An 18472-nucleotide genomic window follows, 5' to 3' on the forward strand; every position below is an offset into this window, starting at 1 on the left:
AAGCACTGAACCGTTACCAGGATTCTCAGTTGAGTTTTCTTAGCTACAGTTTGAGCGCCTGCTGCGTGCTAAACATTGTACTAATAATGCCTTACGTACCTTACTCAGCCATCACTTTGAGAGGGGTGGGCATCATCCCAGGTCGCCCCGCGAGAGTCAGGGGAGGGCCTCAGTCTCAGGTGTGTGTGTGCCTCCAGATCTGGACTCTGCCCGCCAAACGCTGCCGCCCAGCGAGTCATTCTGAGCGCCCGTCTCCGTCAGACTGGGCCGCTGGACCGCCCCTCATTTTGTTCTCCCTCTCCCTGTTCGCAGACAACAGTGACCTGATCGCGTGCACCGTGATCACCAAGGATGGCGGGATGGTCCAGCGATTCCTGGCTGTCGATATTTACCAGATGAGCTTAGTGGAACCTGATGTGTCCAGGCTTGGCTGGGGAGTGGTCAAGTTCGCAGGCCTGCTGCAGGTATGATGGCCAGGAAGCCTGGGAGCTCTTCTTGGCTGGCTGTGTGCACACACACACACACACAGACACACACACACACACACACACGAATCATCTGTCTCTACGGTTAATTTCTGATGACACAAGGACTACATGAACAGATTGTTATTTGAAAAAAAAAGTGAAAATACTGCACAGATAAGGGTCAAGTGTGCTTTGACCCAAACCCTCAATTCTTAAACTTTCTCCTGCATTATCAGTATGGGCCTTCCAGAGCTGCTGCACATATAAATAAACGCACATATAAATATAACCGCACGTGCTGTTTATAAACATGGTGTGCACGTACTTGAGAGTGTGTGTGTGTGTGTGTGTTTAATAGTGTCACGCTGAGCGTATTCTAAACTCCCCCCACCCCCCAGTCGATATACGTCTTAGAGCTGACCGCGTATTATGTGCAGACTCTCTGATGTTCTTTTCACTGCTGTGTGACTGAGCTGAGGCACAGTTAGCCAGTCCCCCGTGGCTGTCGCCAGATCGTTACCTTTACAGACAATGTTGCCTCGAAGAGAACCGTCCTTACTTCCACGTGCACTTGAGCGAGGGCTTCCCTAGGCGGACTCCAAGAAGCTGGGGCGTGCCTATTTTCAGCGTTCATAGACGCTGCCAGATTCCTCTCTAAAGCGATTGCTGCCACTGACAGTTTAGGAGCGTGGCCTCGTCCTCACCCCTTTTCTAGGAGGCATGGGCTCTAAGTTGCCAGACGCAAGTTGGGACATGGGTTTTCGTATGGTTTGTGGGTTTTCTTATTGGCAGGTGACTAATGTCAGCTCCATAACTGAATGAAAGGAAGAACCAGCAGTGTTGAAAACAGCCTTCCAGTCCCCACCCCCTGTCACACACACCACCCCCCACCCCCACCCCCCGCTCCGTCCCCAGATATGCAGCAGAACCCGAGACGTGCCCTGCTCTGAGGCAGGCCGTTCCCTTGCTGGGCAGTGCATGGTCACCGGCAAGGTCTCGCCCCGGCTGACCTGCGCCCCCCCTCCGCACAGTGTGACCCACTGTCAGCATCCCACTCTCTGAGGGAGTCGCCCACGTGTTCGAGGATGCTGTTGCAACCTTTTCCCCAACCTCCTCCTTTTGAAGATCTCTCCCTTTAAAAAATGTCTTTTACAGAGGGGGATGCGAGAAACTCGACGAAGAATCTTCCATTAAAAAAAAAAGACTACCCTGTAAGAGGTTGTCCGTTAGGTGACTTAGTACGTCTTATGTATCTAGACTTATGATCAATTTCCTTTAGAATTGAGTGCCAGGAAAGTGTTTTTCTCCCTCGAAGGATTAATACGTGTCCTCCGTCAGACGACAAAAGCCACATCAACCTTTCCTTTTTGGTCGCCTTCCAGTAGCTGCTACTTACTTGTCAGGCCACTCCTGTGTGCCAGGTTCTCCGCCTTAAATGTGGAACACCCCATCTAATCTGCTGCCACATTTTGAGGCAGGTACTATTTCCAAGGACCCTGTGCCCGATTTAATGCCCACAAACAACGACCGTCGTACTTCGTGAGCCTTTTTAGCTCTTGTTCCCCACCTCCTCCAGCACGTCTGACTTCCACGTCTGTCTCGCCTCGTGCCTTTATCTTGCATCACCTCAAACTCTTGTGCGATGCAGATTCTTTATACAGAAAATCCTTTCTGAGGTTTTAGATGGGATTCATCCTTATCACGCTTGCTATGGGTGAGTTTCTTCTACACCCTTCAAATGCAGCTTCCTTCACTGCCTGCTGAGTGGCCCTCCCTGTCCCTTCTTGGATTAGCATTCTCTGTTAGGGACCAGAAATTCTCCAGAGACGTGCGTGTGGGTGTCAGGGATTCCCCCCCTTCTGAAAAGAAGCCAGGAAGAAGTTGGTCAGTAGATAAGTGCGCCTATCTCAGACCATGGCCAATGGCGACAGGCATTTTGGGTTGTTGTCTCCAGTATTCTCAGGAGTGAGGAAGGACTGCCACAGTCCGGCTCTTTGAGGTCCCTTGGAGAGGCCAGTGCACCCATTTATTCCCTAGCAAGCCCACGTCCTCGGGGGCAGGGTCCCAGCCAGCGCGGGCTCCTCGTGAGCACCTTTGTTGCCTACCACGTCCTGCTCTCGAAGCCTGGTCTGGTTTGGGAGGCTGCTCTTTTCAGGCAAAAGCAGAGTTGGGGGAATTTGGGGAAACTCCTTTTCTATTCTTTTCTTTTTTATTCTTTCTTTCTTTCTTTTTTAAAAACTCTATTTATTGGGGCGCCTGAGTGGCTCAGTCGGTTAAGCATCCAACTTCGGCTCAGGTCATGATCTCACAGCTTGTGAGTTCGAGCCCCGCTTTGGGCTGTCTGCTGACAGCTCGGAGCCTGGAGCCTGCTTTGGATTCTGTGTGTGTGTGTGCGCGTGTCTGTGTCTCTCTCTCCCTCCCTTCCTCCCCCAGTCGTGCTCTCTCTGTCTCTGTCTCTGTCTCTCTCTCTCTCTCTCAAAAATAAACATTAAAAAGAAAAACCTCTCCATTTATTTATTTAAGTAATCTCTACACCCACCGTAGGGCTTGAACTCATGACCCCAAGACCAAGAGTCGTGTGCTCTTCTGACCAAGTCAGTGCCAGGGAACCGCTTTCTTGATGAGACACGGATCCCACGGCTTCTGAGCCGCCACCCTCCTCCCGAACGTAACGAACACCCTTGCTTTTGCCACTTCCCCCACAGGACATGCAGGTGACCGGCGTGGAGGACGACAGCCGCGCCCTGAACATCACCATCCACAAGCCTGCGTCCAGCCCCCACTCCAAGCCCTTCCCCATCCTCCAGGCCACCTTCGTCTTCTCGGACCACATCCGCTGCATCATCGCCAAGCAGCGCCTGGCCAAGGGCCGCATCCAGGCGAGGCGCATGAAGATGCAGAGAATAGCCGGTGAGTGGCCGGCCCTGGCGGATGTCCCCAGGGCCCTCGGGCTCACACGCTGACCGCTAGGGGAGGACACGTGTGGCTTAGAGGAGTTACTCGTGTTGTGGTGACAGAACGGAGGATCTGCTCAGACTCTCCCCTTCCCCAGGTGTGTGATTTCTAGAGAGTTTCTAGGCCCACGTGGAGGGGAGGAGAACCCTCCCCGACCGAGCAAGAGGCCCTGAACAGACAGGTGTCGGTTTGGGACAGCTGTTCACTTCCCACACACGGGAATCTTCTAGCTTACGTGTACAAAAGGCTTGGACATTCCTCTGCTACCCTGGATCCTTAACCCTTAATAAGATCAGGAGGGTCTGTCCTGTGCATTTTACAGAAGAGTAAACTGAGGCTCTGTGACTTGCCCAAAGTCACACGCGCAGCTGGTTGACAGAAGCCCAGCGCGGAACTTCCTCCTGAAAGCCCATCCCTTGCCCCCTCCCTCCAGCTCTCCTGAGAGGCAGCCCTGCGTGGTGAGGGGGCCACGATGACCCAGCACTAAATTTGGAAGTCGTTGTCCGTTTCACAGGGACTGTGGTGAACGTGTGAGGAGGCCTTGCGCCACCCTGGGCAGGAAGGCCCGAGCTTTCTTAGAAATAAAGGCTCTGTACCGAGGGTGTTCCGATCACCAGGGCCGATGGCACGGCGTTCCCCCGGGGGAGCAGGCATTCTATCAACCCCCCAAATTATAAATAGCCGTTCTCCGGACACCAGCGCCTTGCAGTTCGAGCACCAGTGAGGGAGGAGGAGGGGTGCTTTCTAAAGGGATTACCTAAAAATAAACCCTTGGCGGGCCGGGTTTCTGGACGCTCTGGATTGCGTTACTTACCGTGCGTGCCCCGTTGATTTGCATAGGCCTGTGTCCCATGCGTCCCTTGTTTTCTTGCTTAGCTGAAACTTGGCCTATGAAATCATTACAGAAGCATTTTGTAATGTGCAAAGTGACTTAAATCATTCCGTCCTTCCTCTTAAGATTTATTTTTAGAGGGTGGTGGTTGTTTTTTTTTTTTTTTTTAATGTAAAGCAATTTCTCAGCGCTGGCACGAAGGCTAAATATTTCATCTGAAAATTGAGAATTATGCCGTAAAGTGGCTGTTAGAATGAACGCCTTGGGTATGCCTTCAATTGATGTTAAAAAGCCCCTCCAAATTGCTCTATCATGAGATTTGTTTCTGGAGGGAAGATAGCAACCGTGACAGATAAGCACAAACTCATAAATACACAGGTGCACGCGCGGATATGTTCTCCCTCACATGTGCCTCCCCGTGCACGTGTACATGTCTGAACTTTCAGGGCAGAATTGGCCCCGTTTGCTTTGGGGTCTAAAGTCGTACCCGCAGCGAAGCCTCGCTAAGGGTCTTTTTGCCTGTGGAAGCCAAGGGTCCAAGGTGGAGACTGGCCAGCGTCCATTTCTGAATCCCTCGCGAGGCACCGGCTGTGTCCTGAGCTCAGGCGGGACCTCGGTGTCGCGCCGGTCTCCCCAGCTCGAGGCCGCCGGCTGCCTGCTTGACGCCGTCCACGTGATGTGCCCGGCAGGGGCCGTGGCCGCTCCGGCTGCGGCCCCAGCATCTACACCCCCAGCCCATGTGACGAGCATGAACCACGGTGTTGTTTGAACATAGCCCTCCTGGACCTCCCGATCCAGCCGACGACCGACGTCCTGGGGTTTAGACTCGGCTCCTCTTCCTCCCAGCACCTGCCTTTCCGCTTCTACGACCAGTGCCGCCGGGGCAGCAGCGACCCCACCGTGCAGCGCTCCGTGTTCGCGTCCGTGGACAAGGTGCCAGGTAAGCCGCCCCGACCCTGCGCCGCCTTGCGCCCCCGCCCCAGGGTTCTGGGACCTTGTCTGTTGAGTCTGTGTGAGCAAGCTTCCCTTCCCGTGTCGGAATCCGGGCGGCTGGAAGTACCCGCTCCTTAGAATTCGTCAAAGGATAGCTCAAGATGCAACACAAGCCCTAGAAATAAATCTTGGCTTTGTGTTTGGTGTTCTGCCGCCGGGGTTTGGTTTTCCAGAGATTTTCTGGGGATGTGGAAGAACTTCTCAGAATTAAGACTAAGAGCTTTCTTGGGAGTTTCTTGGAAATGCTCAGATTGTTAGTAATGAGGCCGTGGGGGAGTCCTCTCCTTCTCCAGGAGGGATGGCGAGTGAGGCCGTGTGCATGGTTCCTGTTCCAACCCCTGAAGAAAGGAGAGCGCAGAGAGGGCTGTGCCAGGGCCTTCCCTGTGGGGGCTGGGAGCATCCCTCCCACTTCCTCCAGAGCTCATCTCCCCAGAAAAGAGAAACATGAAAAGAAAGTTCGAGTGCCGCTTGTTCCTCCCAAGGGCTGGCAGCCTCTCCCCTTCCTGTTCCAGTGTGTCTAAGATAAGTCCACGTGCACCCCGTCCTTCGAAAGAGAGCCTCGCTCTTGCTTGCAGAACCTCCCAAAGTTGGCCAGGGGGCCCCCTGCAAGCGTGTTAGGGTTTCAAACTCGCACTGAAATATGGCAGAATGTTTTCAAAAGCGGCTAGTGATGGAAGATCAGTTGTTGATTTAAAACGCGGCGATCAGGGCCTGTCCCAAGTCAAGGCCCTTGTTTTCCTTCCGCTCCCTGATTTATTGTATATTCGTTCTTTGATTGCATTAATTCATTTTAGAAATATGTACATTGTAAGCATGTGGTATTTTAAGATATAAACAGGACGTGATAAAATGAGAAATAAGTCAGCTTTGCCCCCAGAAGTAATCACTGTGAACAGTTTCTTGCCTGTCCTTCCCAAAATGTTCGTTTGTATGCCATACGTGTTTTTCTTGTCTATTTCTACACGCGGAGTCATACCATCTATGTGATTCTGCCCCTTGCCTTTTTTCACGGATACTTTGGTGTTCCACGTCAACGCACATCACTTCATGCTAAGTAACGATGAACTCTTACGTGGTATTTTAGCACATGGCTGGACCAGAAACATCTCTCATAACGTTTTGTATTGGCAGACGTTTGGGTCACTTCCATCGTTTTGCTCCTCCAGTGTCATTAGACATCCTTGGGGGGGTCTCGGTAGAAGTGTGCAAATCTCGACTGTCTGTGGGACACATTCTTAGCCGGGTCCAAGGGGAGGCTTTTCGTCTTGACACAGGTAGTCCCAACATGTGCTCTGGGACAGTGCATCGGCTCACGCTGCCACCCACTGCCTGGACCGTTTTCTTCCTTAAGACCCGTCTTGGTCTCTAAGACAGATGGTGACACTGCTTTTGTTTTCAGCTACGAAATGCGATGTGATGCTGCTGCCTTTTCCAGGGTCTGGAGGGTTCTTTGTCAAAGCTTGTTCAGGCTGTGTCATGTTCTGTAGAGATGGTTGCTAAGTAAACATAAATGACGGCCATGAGTCTAGGTTAAATGTAGATTGCCTTGGTAGGAAATCATTTCTTCTTCTTTCTCTTTCTTTCTTTCTTTCTTTCTTTCTTTCTCTCTTTCTCTCTTTCTCTTTCTCTCTCTCTTTCTTTCTCTTTCCTTCCTTCTTTCTTTCTCTTTCTTTCTTTCTTTCTTTCTTTCTTTCTTTCTTTCTTTCCTTCCTTCCTTCCTTCCTTCCTTCCTTCCTTCCTTCCTTCCTTCCTTCTTTCTTTCTTTCTTTCTTTCTTTCTTTCTTTCTTTCTTTCTTTCTTTCCACAGAATTGTAATTTATTATACCATTTCTATAAGCACCGCCTTGTGATTTTTTAAATTGAGATCTAATTGACATATAACATCATACGAAGAAATAATTTCTTTAGCATCATTCGGGTTTTGTCTTGGGAACGAACAGGTTAAAAAGAAAAACCTGGGCCTTACTTCCGTTCAGTCCTTTTTGGACAAGGCAAGTGTAAATAAATAAATAGAGCCAAGTGTCACATTCTTCAGCATCTGCATAATCATCTCTCTTGTCTGCAGAAAGCTTTACAATGACTTATTACCAACTGCTCCTACCCCGCCTGGGCTCCCAGGGAGAAGTGAGGTCATCCAATGCTGGGGGTATGGGCCTGTCTCCTGTGGCCTGGGCCTGTCCAGGGAGGGGGGGGGGGTGGTGCCCACCGCCCTGCTACTGGCCCCAGGGTCTGGTATTTAAGGTAGAGCCAGTTGGGACTGTGGAGGGTCAAAGGTAGCTGCTGAAGCTGGCCCTCCGCCCCTTCCCTGTACCTGTCCCCTGACAGCCTCTGGAGGTGCCACTCGGGTGTGGTGTGGGGAGTGGGGACACTCTCACAGATGTGGCCCTGGGGGCAACTGCTTTGGGCCCTTGGGTAGAGAGGCCTCGCGGCCTTCCCTGCCCTCGCGGCCTTCCCTGCCCTCGTGGCCTGACCAGCAAGTGAGATCCCCAAGCCTCAGTGTGACTCAGAGAGAGGGAGGGGAGCTCTCCCCACCCTTCCCCTCCTCACCACTGGCTGTCTCAGCCTGCCCCACAGCCTCGCAGCATCTGGAATCATCCTTGGTCCTCCTCTTCACCGTCCCACCCCTGCTGGCCTGCTCTGCTTCCAGAAGACACCTCCCTGTGCCAGCCAGCTGCCCTCTCCCTAGATCGTGGAGCAGTATCCTCAGCTTCTCAGGCTTCCACCCTCACCAGTCCCCTTCGGCCAGAGGGATCTTTCTAGAACATAAGTCACATCACATCATGCCCCTCCCTGCAACCCTCCGGTAGCTTCCGGTTGTACTTGGAACAAAACCCAGATCTCTCACTCTGGTCCTGTGTGGTGGTTGTGAAACGGGCCCCAGCTGGCCTCTCAGACGCAGCCACCCAGCTTCCTTCATCCCATCACCCCCCCCACCCCCCCACCCCCGGCCACACCAGCCCCTGCTGCTCCTTGAAGTCAGCACTTTGCAGAGTTTGGGCCTCGGGTCCCCTTTATACCCTTAAAAAAAAAATATCGAGGATCCCGAAGAGCTATAGTTTATATAGACTTTGGGTGGTTCGGTCTGTGGCACTTGGACTAAGCAAGGGACACAAGGGAACCAAGACCCCGGAAGATCGGAAGCATTCTCCCGCTTAATTTCTGTCACCAAAGTGAACGAGATGTTCCCCCTGGGCAGGGCACATGCACCCACGCGATAGACTTGGAGCCATTGCACATCAGCCGGGGTTCGTCGCCCTCACCTTGAAAGTTTTCAGAAGCCAAGGGGTGGGGCCGGAGGGGGGCTTCCGAAGCATCGCTTGGGTTGGCCTCTGATGCTGTGGCGCCACGGCCGCCTTTGGGCTCACGAGTGCAACGCTGTCTCCCCACCCCCCACCTTTTGGAAATGGTCTTGCTCTGTGTCCCTTGCCGTGGGCCACATGGTTGCAAAACCTGGGTGGGATGCCCACTTCTGCCCAGAGGGGATCCTTCACAATGGGGAAAACAGTTCTGGGTGACTGCCAGAGGGGCTGACTCTGTCTTGCCACCCTTCCCATTTTATCTGCCGGCCAGGTGATGGTCACAGAGCTGTGTGTCTCCCCCTTACCAGCTGTAAATGATTATATTTAATGAAAATACACCCTCCATTTCCTTGGAAGAGATAGTAAAGTAGAATATAAATCAGGGCTCTTAGGTGACTAGCCACTTTGGTATATTTCTCTTTTTTCCACTGGGCTCGGAGAGAAATCACAAATCCTATTTATTGGCCGGTTTTATGTTCCTGGCCCTCGCCCCTGCGGCAGGTTCACCTCAGCTCAGCTCAGCTCTGCGAGGGCAGAGGCATGGGTGCCCGCCTGGCCGGGGCAGGGGGCGGTCATCAGCAAACAGTGTGTGATGGTCAGACACGATGGGCAGGCGTGACCAGATCTAGAGTCTGCCTTCGAGGGGCGGCCCTCCACCGTTAGCGCCCTCGAGGCCTTGTCCCACCAGCCCTCAGAGACCGCCGATTGCCAGAATCTGCCAAGGGAGGCAGGGTGTCCAAAACTAGACCACAAGGGCATCTTTCCACACACAGCACGGCTGGTTCCTTCTCAGCGCTCAGGACTCCGATCAGATACCTGCTCAGGGGCCTCCCCCACCCCCAGGCACAGCTGGTTTTCTTTAATTGAGGTGAAATTCACATAACATAAAAGAAAGCGTGCAATTCAGTGGCACTTAGTACGTTCGTGGTCTTGTGCCACCACCACCTGTGCTAGTTCCAAAATACCTTGATCCCCCCGCAAAATAAACGCCCGTTCCCCTGGGCCCTCCCTCCCCATTCGCCCTTCCCCAGCCCCTGGGCACCACCGCTCTGCTTCCTGGCTCTATGGACTGCTCTTTTCTGGATGTTCGTATACATTGTACGGTGTGTAGCCCTTTGTGTCTGGTCTCTTTCCCTGAGCATCACATTTGCGTGGAGGTTCCTCCACGTGGTAGCGTGTGTCCGAGCTTCCCCTGTGTGGACAGACTGCTTTTCATTCGTCCATTCTCGCGCCATTGACGGCCACGTGGCTGGGTTCCACCTTCTGGCAAGTGTGTTCGGTGCTGCTGCGAGCATGCACGTGGAAGTTTTTAGTTGAACACCTGTCTGCCGTCCGTCGGGGTATCTCCGTCGGAGTAGAATGCCTTTCCCACGGCCTCCCGAGCCCTTGCCATCCGCTGGAGTTGACCCATTTGTCTTCCCGGCTGTGTCACTTGCCCCGCGCTCGCTTGGAAGGCTCCGGGGCACTGTTCGTCTTGCCCTCCACCGCCGATGCTTAGTGAGCAGGTGCCCAGTGACTGTCGAATGCGGGCGGGGACGTGGATTGGTGGATGGAGGCTGGGCTGGATGAGCTGTTCAGTGTCCTGTCTTCCCATCAGACCGTGAACTGCGGCAGGGGCGTTGCTGTCTTGCTCCCAGCCCTGGCACCTGCATCACTTGGTGGTGGTGGCCCAGGATGCCAGCCACAGAGTCAGACTTCATCCCACCAGGGATGTCCCGCTTTCCTCTCTGGTCCCTACTTCTTGTCCCTGCTGGGTCCAGGCCGCCATTTGTCTCTGGGCAAACATCTAAATCCCTGAGCACAGGGGGAGTGCAGCGCTTTCCACGAGTGTTATCTTTATGAAAGGCAAACAAACCGGCCCTATCGGTCACTGACCCAGAACATTTAATAGTTCCGTGGAAAGGCAGCTTAGTTCCAGAGCCAGCCTCTGGCAGCTGAGTAACTGAGTGAGAACGCAGAGATCGCAGTGTGCTCAGAGCCAGCCGCACTGACCACGAAGCCTCCAACTGACAGCCAAAAAAAAAAAAAAAAAATCAATGTTTAATTCATAGACCTCAGTCCTGCCTCCTCTCCTGGGATAACGTACTAGGTGCTAATGTCATCTCATGACAGTGTTTCCCAGAAACGAATTTTTTAGGCCTGTTATTTTTCTTGTTTCCGATTAGAAAACTGGAGCCACTTCTCTCCTCCCGGCTCCCCAGGGCAAAAGAAACGCCCTTTCTGGAGTCACACAGGAAGGAGAGCCTCCTGGCACCTTCCTCCAATCTTCTCAACCCCCTGTTAACCCCTCCCGAGCCTTCGGATCCCTGGCCAGAGACTCTAGCCACTGGGTCAGTGACTTACAGAAACTTCATTCTGACCTTCACACCTTGTGTGTGTGTGTGTGTGTGTGTGTGTGTGTGTGTGTGTGTGTGTGTGTGTTAAGTTTAAGAGAGAGCGTGAGTGGGGGAGGGGCAGAGGGAGAGGGAGACAGAATCCCAAGCAGGCTCCACGCTGCCAGTTGTAGAGCTTGACGGGGGGCTCAAGCCCACAAAGGGGATATCATGACCTGAGCCGATGTCAAGAGTTGGACACTTAACCAACTGAGCCACCCAGGCGCCCTGCTCTGGGTGTTTTGAACAGAAAACATCATCTCTTTCTGGGAGCATGGCATAGAGTTTGACCGGAAGAATTAACTGTGCCAGGCACAGTTAATTCCGTGTTAATTCTGTATGCGTTAATTCCGTGCTCTGGATAATGCTGGGAGCTGGTGTGGCTCGCCCTGTTCTACATACGGGAAACCAAGTCTTGGACCAAGTCTGCGGAGCTCACACAGGGCAGGCTGAGAGCCGTACCTGCACTGTCTGCTTCTAAATCCCACTTGTCTCCAGGCGCCCATCGGTGATGGCCGCCACTTATCTCTGATTGCCAGAGGTCAGCAAGACAGACACCCATTAGAGAGGGAGGGGCCTGCCGGGCGGCCCTGGCATAGATAGATCATTCCCCATTCCCATCTTACGTGCACCACTCACACACTCCAAGCCCTGCCTCGCATCAGGGATAAACCTGCAAAGCAGCCGTCTGGAAAGACGCTGCCCCCCCCACCCCCCGCAACCACCACTTCCAAACTGGGTAGAGCTTGGAAGGCTCGTAAAGACCCCATCATGGCATAGATTTATTTGTTCCCAGTCTATCAAGAGCAAAAAGCAGAATTAAAACTTAAAAATGTTGCCTGTGTAAAATCAGGATCTGAGCTCTCTTCAGAGCTCTCTGGCAGAGGTCTCTAAGAGGGCAGCCCTTGCGTGGTTGGGTCGGAAGTGTGGGGATCAGGTCCCACTCAAAACTCATCCCTGAGCTGAGTCCTAGGGTCTGCTTTCCACGCCTCTTGTTGGAGCCCCCGGGGAAGGCGCGAAGAGGGAGTGTGAGCTCGTTGTGCAGCTGGGAGCACACAGCCCCGAAGGAGTCACGTTCCTGAGTCAGGGCCCACGAGGCTCCCTCACCTGGAACGTGCCCCCAGATCTGGACGCTTTCCCAGTGCACACACTAGCACTCGGTGTCTGAGGAGCCTTCTTGCGAAACGCCGCGCAGCGGGCGGACCCAGCCCCGGGCCCCAGATGAGCCTCTCTGGGGGTGGAGGCAGGAGGAGGAAAGAGTTCCAAAGAATTGAGTGTTGCTTCACTTTTCGGGGTCATTGGCCATCTCCGACTGTCAAAGCGACTGTGTGCCCAGGAGCCTCGTGCACCCGAGGGAACGCTGCTCCGTTTGCTCGTGGAGAAGAGAGCCGAGAGCCTGGGCGGGATGCTGTGGGAGGAGGCCAAGCCCTGGCTTCACTCAGCCCTTGGGCTTCCGTAGGTCCTGGTGGGCCCCCGAGGGGCAGCCTCGCTGGCAGCAGGGAATGGGCGGGCATGTGTCAGAGCCGGTGGCACAGCCGAGTGCCTGTGTGTGCGCGTCGGCCCACGCCTGTGCCTGCCCTGGAGGACGCGGCTCCTGCCGGTTCCTCGTCCTGTCAGACTTCCTAGGACGAGCCGAGCGTTTATTGTAGGGCAGCTGGAAAAAGTGGAAGGGGACTGAGAAGAGACAAGATGCACTAAACTTCTCTACCCTGAGGTGTCCTTGAAGCACACCCGGTGTCCCTGCCCGTCGTTCTTTCCGTTTGTCCGGCATGGGTTTCTGGTCTCAGCAGCAGTGTTTGCCCGGGTAAGAGTCAGCAGAAGGAGGTGGCTTAGCCCATCCCTGGAGCAGACAGTCTGGGTTCAAGTCCTCCCTCCACCTTCTACCCGTTACGTGGCCTTGGGCCAGCACCTGTTTATTCGTGTGAAAAAAATGAGTGTACTTAACACTACTGAACTATGCACTGAAAAATAGTTAAGAGGGTCAACTTTATGGTATGTGTGTGTTACCGCAATTAAAAAGGGGAAAAGAAGCGGGGATGAAAATGTGACCCACCTCATCAGGCTGTCATGAGCATGAAAGGAGTTAATTCACCTAAGTGCCCAGAACGATGCCTCACGCGTGTGCGGTGTGCAGTGAAGGTTAGGCTCTCGGTATTTTTTATTGTCATTGTTATTAGTCACGGTTGACCCTTGGGACCCCAAATAATAGGTTCCCTCTCTACACATTCAATCAGTTTGCACGAAGTTAATCACCCAGCAGCTCCCTGTGCTGCACGTCCCAAAGACACAGCACAGTTGTACAGATTTGCTCATTTAGAAAGGCTTGTCATCAGGTGCTGATAAAACGCGGGGGCAGAATTTGCCTCCTGCAGAAGGGCCAGGAAGATTCCAGTGCTGTGATGTGCCAGGGCCCCACAGCTCCTGGAGGCAGAGCCAGGGCCAGAGGAGAGTGGAGATCCATCCCCAGCGCCCCAGCCCAGCGCGTGCCCGCTCCCCCATGGTCCTGACTGCCATCACTTAGTTCTCGCTGACCCACACACCGGGCCTGGGAGGCTGGCACCGTCGGTCACTCTGCGGACCAGGAAACCTGAGCACGGGAAGGAGAGTGCCTGGCCCACTCCATGAGCCCATGCCTTCAGTCCTGAAGATTATTCAGGGGCAGAACACCTGGGAACCAGCTGTGCTTTGGGAACCCAGGAGCATGGAAACCAGTAGAAAACATGACTGTATTCTGTGGATGCAGGTGTCTGCGTCCGAAGGAAAAATCCATAAAATTATGTGAAGAAACTTGATGAGCCTCTTTCCTCTCTGGATGTTTGTTTTTTTGCTGCTGAGTCATTTGTTTTACCAACTGCAAGTTCTCGTTAACAGACACGTGATAGCAAATGACGAGGATCAAAGGCTCCTTTGTGGGGTAAAACTCAGAAACAGGGAAGACCCCGGCCCTTAATTTTAGCTGGGAATTGGAAAAAGACCAATTCCCAGCTAAAGACCAATTGGTCTGATGTTTGCCCCAAAATGTCTCTGACTAGCCTAGGGAACCCTAGGGTCCCCCCTGGAACTGGGTTTGGGAACCACTTTACCACTTCCCAAGACCCAGTCATGGTGCCTGCCTTGGGACCCAAGAGCATGAGGTGCCAACCGAGTGGCATCACTGAGTGTGCAGACGGCTAAAACGAGACTTGTCACTTCACGGGGACCCTCCTAAGGGTGAGAGGAACCAGAGCAGAAGGCTGGCAAGGGACACCAGAATAGTGCTGAGTGTTCACAGAGAGGAGGGAGTCACTGGGTCCTCCACACATCCCTTTCCTCTCTGCCCGTTCCTTCGTGGCCTCTTCAGAGCATGGCAGCCCCTAGGGCCCAGGTAGGGGACCACCAGGGAGAGAAGGGAAAGGGGGACAGATGAAGGAAGAGCTGGCTTTTTTTTTGAAAAAAGTTGTTTGATGTTTATTTACTTTGGAGAGAGAGAGAGAGAGAGAGAGAGAGACAGAGCATGAGTGAGGGAGAGGCAGGGAAAGAGGGAGACACACAATCTGAATCAGGCTCCAGGCTCTGACCTGTCACCAGAGAGCCCGACGCGGGGCTTGAACTCATGAGCCGCGAGATCATGACCTCAGCCAGAGTTGGACGCTCAACTGACTGAGCCACCCAGGTGCCCCTTTTTTTTAATTAAAAAAAAAAATTTTTTTTTTAAGTTTATTTATTTTGAGAGAGAGAGAGAGAGAGAGCACTCGCGAATGAGGGGCAGTGACAGGGAGACAGGCTAGAAAGCCCAGTGGGGTCAGAGCGCCTGAGGGCTTCTGCCTGCTGAGGAGTTGAAATTTTACCCTGGAAGCAGTAGGAAGCCCTTGAAGGTGCCAAGGCCAAGGAGCGAGGAGGCAGGGGGCTTGGCTTTTGCTTTACTGGAGTCAGGAAAGGCAGAGGAGAAGGGGGTGGGCAGGAGAGAGACCCGAGATGCTCTCAGCCCTTCCGATGGCACCCCGCCTGCCCCCCCTAACTATGCCGTAGGTGGTGCTCTGCCCTTGGGAAGGATGAGAAAGTCTTTCTGCACAGCTTCTCCCGTCCTCGGCTTGGTGCACGTCCTCCCATATCCCTTTCTGCGTGTTTCCGTGCTATGCTTGTGCTGGCCTACTGCGTTGCCCTTTTATTTCTTGACCTCGACGAACGCCATTTTCACTCAACACTGTGTCTTAGATTTTTCTTCCCTGTTAGTTTGTGAGAGTGCCCGCTTTCGTTTTTATTCCTGCAGAGCAATCCATCATGTGGGCACACCAGTTTATTTAGCCAGTCCCCCATTGATGGATGTTTAGGTTGTGGCCAGTTTTTTGCCCTTGACAAATAATGAGCGCCTCTGCACGCCCTTGCACAAGGATTTCCCTGGAGTAAGTAACCATGAAGTGAGTCCAGAAATATCTAGGGCTGTGGCCCTAACTGGACTTGGGTGACCAATGAAGCATGTGGGTGGAGGGAGGGGGAGGCCCAGGGCTAGCTTAAGGCAAAATATCAAGGACTCTCACTTTATGTCTGAACCCTCTCCTCTCATTTAGCCCGCGAGGGCATTTTGGTGATCCCAACTTCTGCCCGAGCAAAATCCTCATTGCTTGTGGGTAGTGTTCTATCCAGGAGGCCTTCAGGAGCTGTGATGATTGGAACGGTTCCCAGGAGCGAGCGGGGGGCCTCCAAGGGCTCGCTGACCCACCTCTTGGCTTGTCATCCCAGACAGGACATGATGGTATGATGGGACCCCCAGTAGGTTCTCCTCTGACTTCCTGGCTTCTCCACTGAGGTTAGGACTTTCTTCGATTCTTTCCTCTCTGTAGCCAGCATCCCATGACTCAATACAGCTTCCTTTATTTGTGGCTGGCCAGCCATGGCATTTTGTATGAATGTGCTTTTCTCCAGAAACACATACAGAGTATTATTTGTTCAACATCTCAAATTCCCAGAGGGCCAAAAGTCAATATTATCCCAGTGTGGCAGGAACAGCTGTCTTGTGACATCTCTTCACACTTAAACAGCCCGTTCCTTAAGCCCCGGAGCGACCGCCAAAAGATACCCCAAAGCCCATCGAAGCAGGGCCGATGAATTGTTTTAGTTTGTCTCCATCGCTTCCTGCTATGAACTCAGGTCCTTGAATTCACATGATTCGGGCAGGAGGCGCTTCAGCTGTGCGAAATACTAAGTTTGGGCTGTGATTTGCAATGAGTCCTCTGAAAATATTTGCAAGTTTGGTAAAAATTCAGGTGCATGCCATGTGCGGTATACGTGTAGCTTCACAGACTTTTTTAAGGCCCCAGGATGAGAGTCCCATTTATTGAATGCCTGCTCTGTGCTTGCTAGGTACTAGACTAGTTGCCCTACATAAGATAAAGAGAGAAATGTGTAAAAACCGTCATGTCACTAATCCCACTTCTGCGGCCGGGGCGAGCAAGACTCCAACGCAGGAGCCCCTTCTCCAGGGTCCCAGAGAGACTGAGCCTGGTTTCAGACTCCTGTTCTTTGTAATGTTTCTACCTGCTTCCTGAGAAAAAGGTTATCTCTTGTTGGGTGTTCTTTCCTTTCTTGCTAAGTTGACTTGAAGGTTCTTTGTTGCTTCTGAGATAAAGCTGCCCTTTGTTGTGGCTTTCTGAGTATGCTGACTTCACAGGCTGACAGTGGAACCTGAGGTACTGGGTACCACATGCACTCCAGCCTCTTGGATGGAACAGGTCCTCCTAAATCGTTGGGTCAGTCCAGTGGCAGGAAGAGTCGGTGTTGATGGAAAGAGCCTCCCCAAACACTCCTCCCACCCTTACCCTTCGTATCCTGGAGAATGTTCTGAAATAGTTGACATTTATAAAATCTTGGACGTTCTGGAAAAATGCTTAAAAGAAAAGAAAGCAACAGATTTCCAGCCCGATGCCCAAGGAAAATGTCCCACAGCTCAGAGCAGCGTTCTGTTCTCCTGAAACAGTGCCCGGGGCCTAGTGGAGGCATGGCCTGCTCGCTACGCCCTCTCTCACCTCTCCACGCCACCCTAGCAGAGAGCAGATGCCGAAGGCCCCCCGTAGCGACTTCTGTCCCCACTGGGTCGGCAGAGGGGCCCCTCGTGCCTGCTGGGACACCCACAGCTTCAAGCAGCTTAAAAGCTACCACCGTTTGGACGTCTGCTATATGCCAGAAGGGTGGATGCCACCGTGCTGTTTAAACCATGCTCCAGCCCTCCCAGGGCGTTCTTGCCGTGAGGAGGTTTGGGCCACATGCCCTGGAGTTAGCCTACCCAGCTTTTTTGGCACCGACCCATTGCTGTCAGGAAGTTCTGGAAGGCTCCCTGAGCCTCAGTTTCTTCTTCTATAAAATGGGGTTCCTGATAGAACCTGCCTCCCAAGGGCGGGAGCTTGGCCCAGGGCACCTGTGAGGTGCCTCACGATGCCCCAGTAAGTAACCGTCGCTGACATCAAAGAGGAGAGGCCGGGGCCCTCAGGGCTAGAGCAGCCTGGCCACGTTGTGCCTTTGGGGGGTGGGGTGGGCGCGGTGCAGGCTAGCACTTTGGGCCTCCGGGCGGGGGCAGCTGGCCCAGCCCCTACAGGTCACTCACAGCTGTTCTGGCTGGTGCTCTGGGGCTCTGCCAGTCGAGGGGGCTTCGGGTGCCCGCCCTGCTAGAGCCGCCAAAGCCAGGGCCACCTGAGCCACCGCGCATCTCCCAGCCAGTGCGCACCGAGCACCCCTTGCAGCTCCGTTCCCGTCCTCGTGCAGCCGGCAGCCTGTGGGGGGGAGGCAGACGTACAAATGGGGCGTCCCTATTCCACAGGTCACTGGGAGGGGGCGCTTGCTGACGGGCGAGCCGCCTGGAGGCCCAGTGCCGTCTGCTCGTGGGATGGCGCTGTCCCCGCAGGGTGTGTAGCTAGCACCGTAGGGTCGGGAAGGTCTTTCCCACCGGCACTCCCAGTAACGCCCTGAGGACAGGGGAAGGGGGAAGCCGAGTCCCGAGAGGCAAGGTGACCGTCCGAGTCGTACCTCCAAGAAGCCGCAGTGTGCTTTGCCATCGTCAGGTGGAAAGGTCTGCGTGGCTTGGGCACCACGGAAGAGCATTTCCTGTGGCTCACTGCGTCACCAGCATCTGGCCAGGTGTCTCCACGATGGGGATCATAACCGCCTGGGGAGGAGGAAGGCCCTGTTACTATCCCTGCTTAACGTGTGAGGGATCTGAGGCCCAGAGAGGTTAAGTCACTTGCCCCGGGTCACACAGTGGTCCGGGGTGCTGCCGAAACCCACTCCTTGGCCACCTCGCCCCGCGGCCTACTCAGTCCTCCGTCCTGGGATCCTCCTCGGGGCCCGGGGACCTGAAGAAATTCTTAGGCTTGCCTTGGCACAGCCACGTTTGAAAGCCGGGAGGCCATGTTCTCAACTTCAGCCCTTCACACGTGGTCCCTGAGCCGTCTTCGCTCCCGGGCCAAGAAGGGTTTTCTGAGCTCGCCTGTCGAGGAGCGCTGATAAATCAGGCCCGAGATGCCTCCGCTTGGCTGGCAGCACTAAGTGGTTGTCTAGGCTTCCCCGGGCCAGTTGACATCTGCC

At 53.8% G+C, this 18472-nt stretch overlaps 1 protein-coding gene across 12 annotated transcripts in view; it reads left to right on the plus strand.

Annotated features, from left to right (window-relative positions):
• The window catches only part of CLEC16A (C-type lectin domain containing 16A), a 199202-nt gene that overhangs the window by 147397 nt on the left and 33333 nt on the right, over positions 1-18472 (plus strand). For 6 of the 12 annotated variants that reach the window (XR_008294694.1, XR_008294695.1, XR_008294696.1 and 3 more), the window contains exons 19-21: positions 313-464; positions 3173-3377; positions 5101-5194. Coding sequence is in view for 9 of the 12 variants with exons in the window: in XM_053213546.1 (XP_053069521.1) it covers positions 313-464; positions 3173-3377; positions 5101-5194 (451 nt within the window). In the remaining 3 variants the exon portion in view is untranslated. Of the gene's footprint in view, positions 1-312; positions 465-3172; positions 3378-5029; positions 5195-18472 lie in introns of all 12 variants that reach the window. The other 6 variants (XM_053213540.1, XM_027043249.2, XM_053213541.1 and 3 more) reach the window with 1 other exon arrangement.

The sequence above is a fragment of the Acinonyx jubatus genome, chromosome E3 (assembly GCF_027475565.1).
Source record: "Acinonyx jubatus isolate Ajub_Pintada_27869175 chromosome E3, VMU_Ajub_asm_v1.0, whole genome shotgun sequence".
Taxonomy (NCBI): Eukaryota; Metazoa; Chordata; class Mammalia; order Carnivora; family Felidae; genus Acinonyx; species Acinonyx jubatus.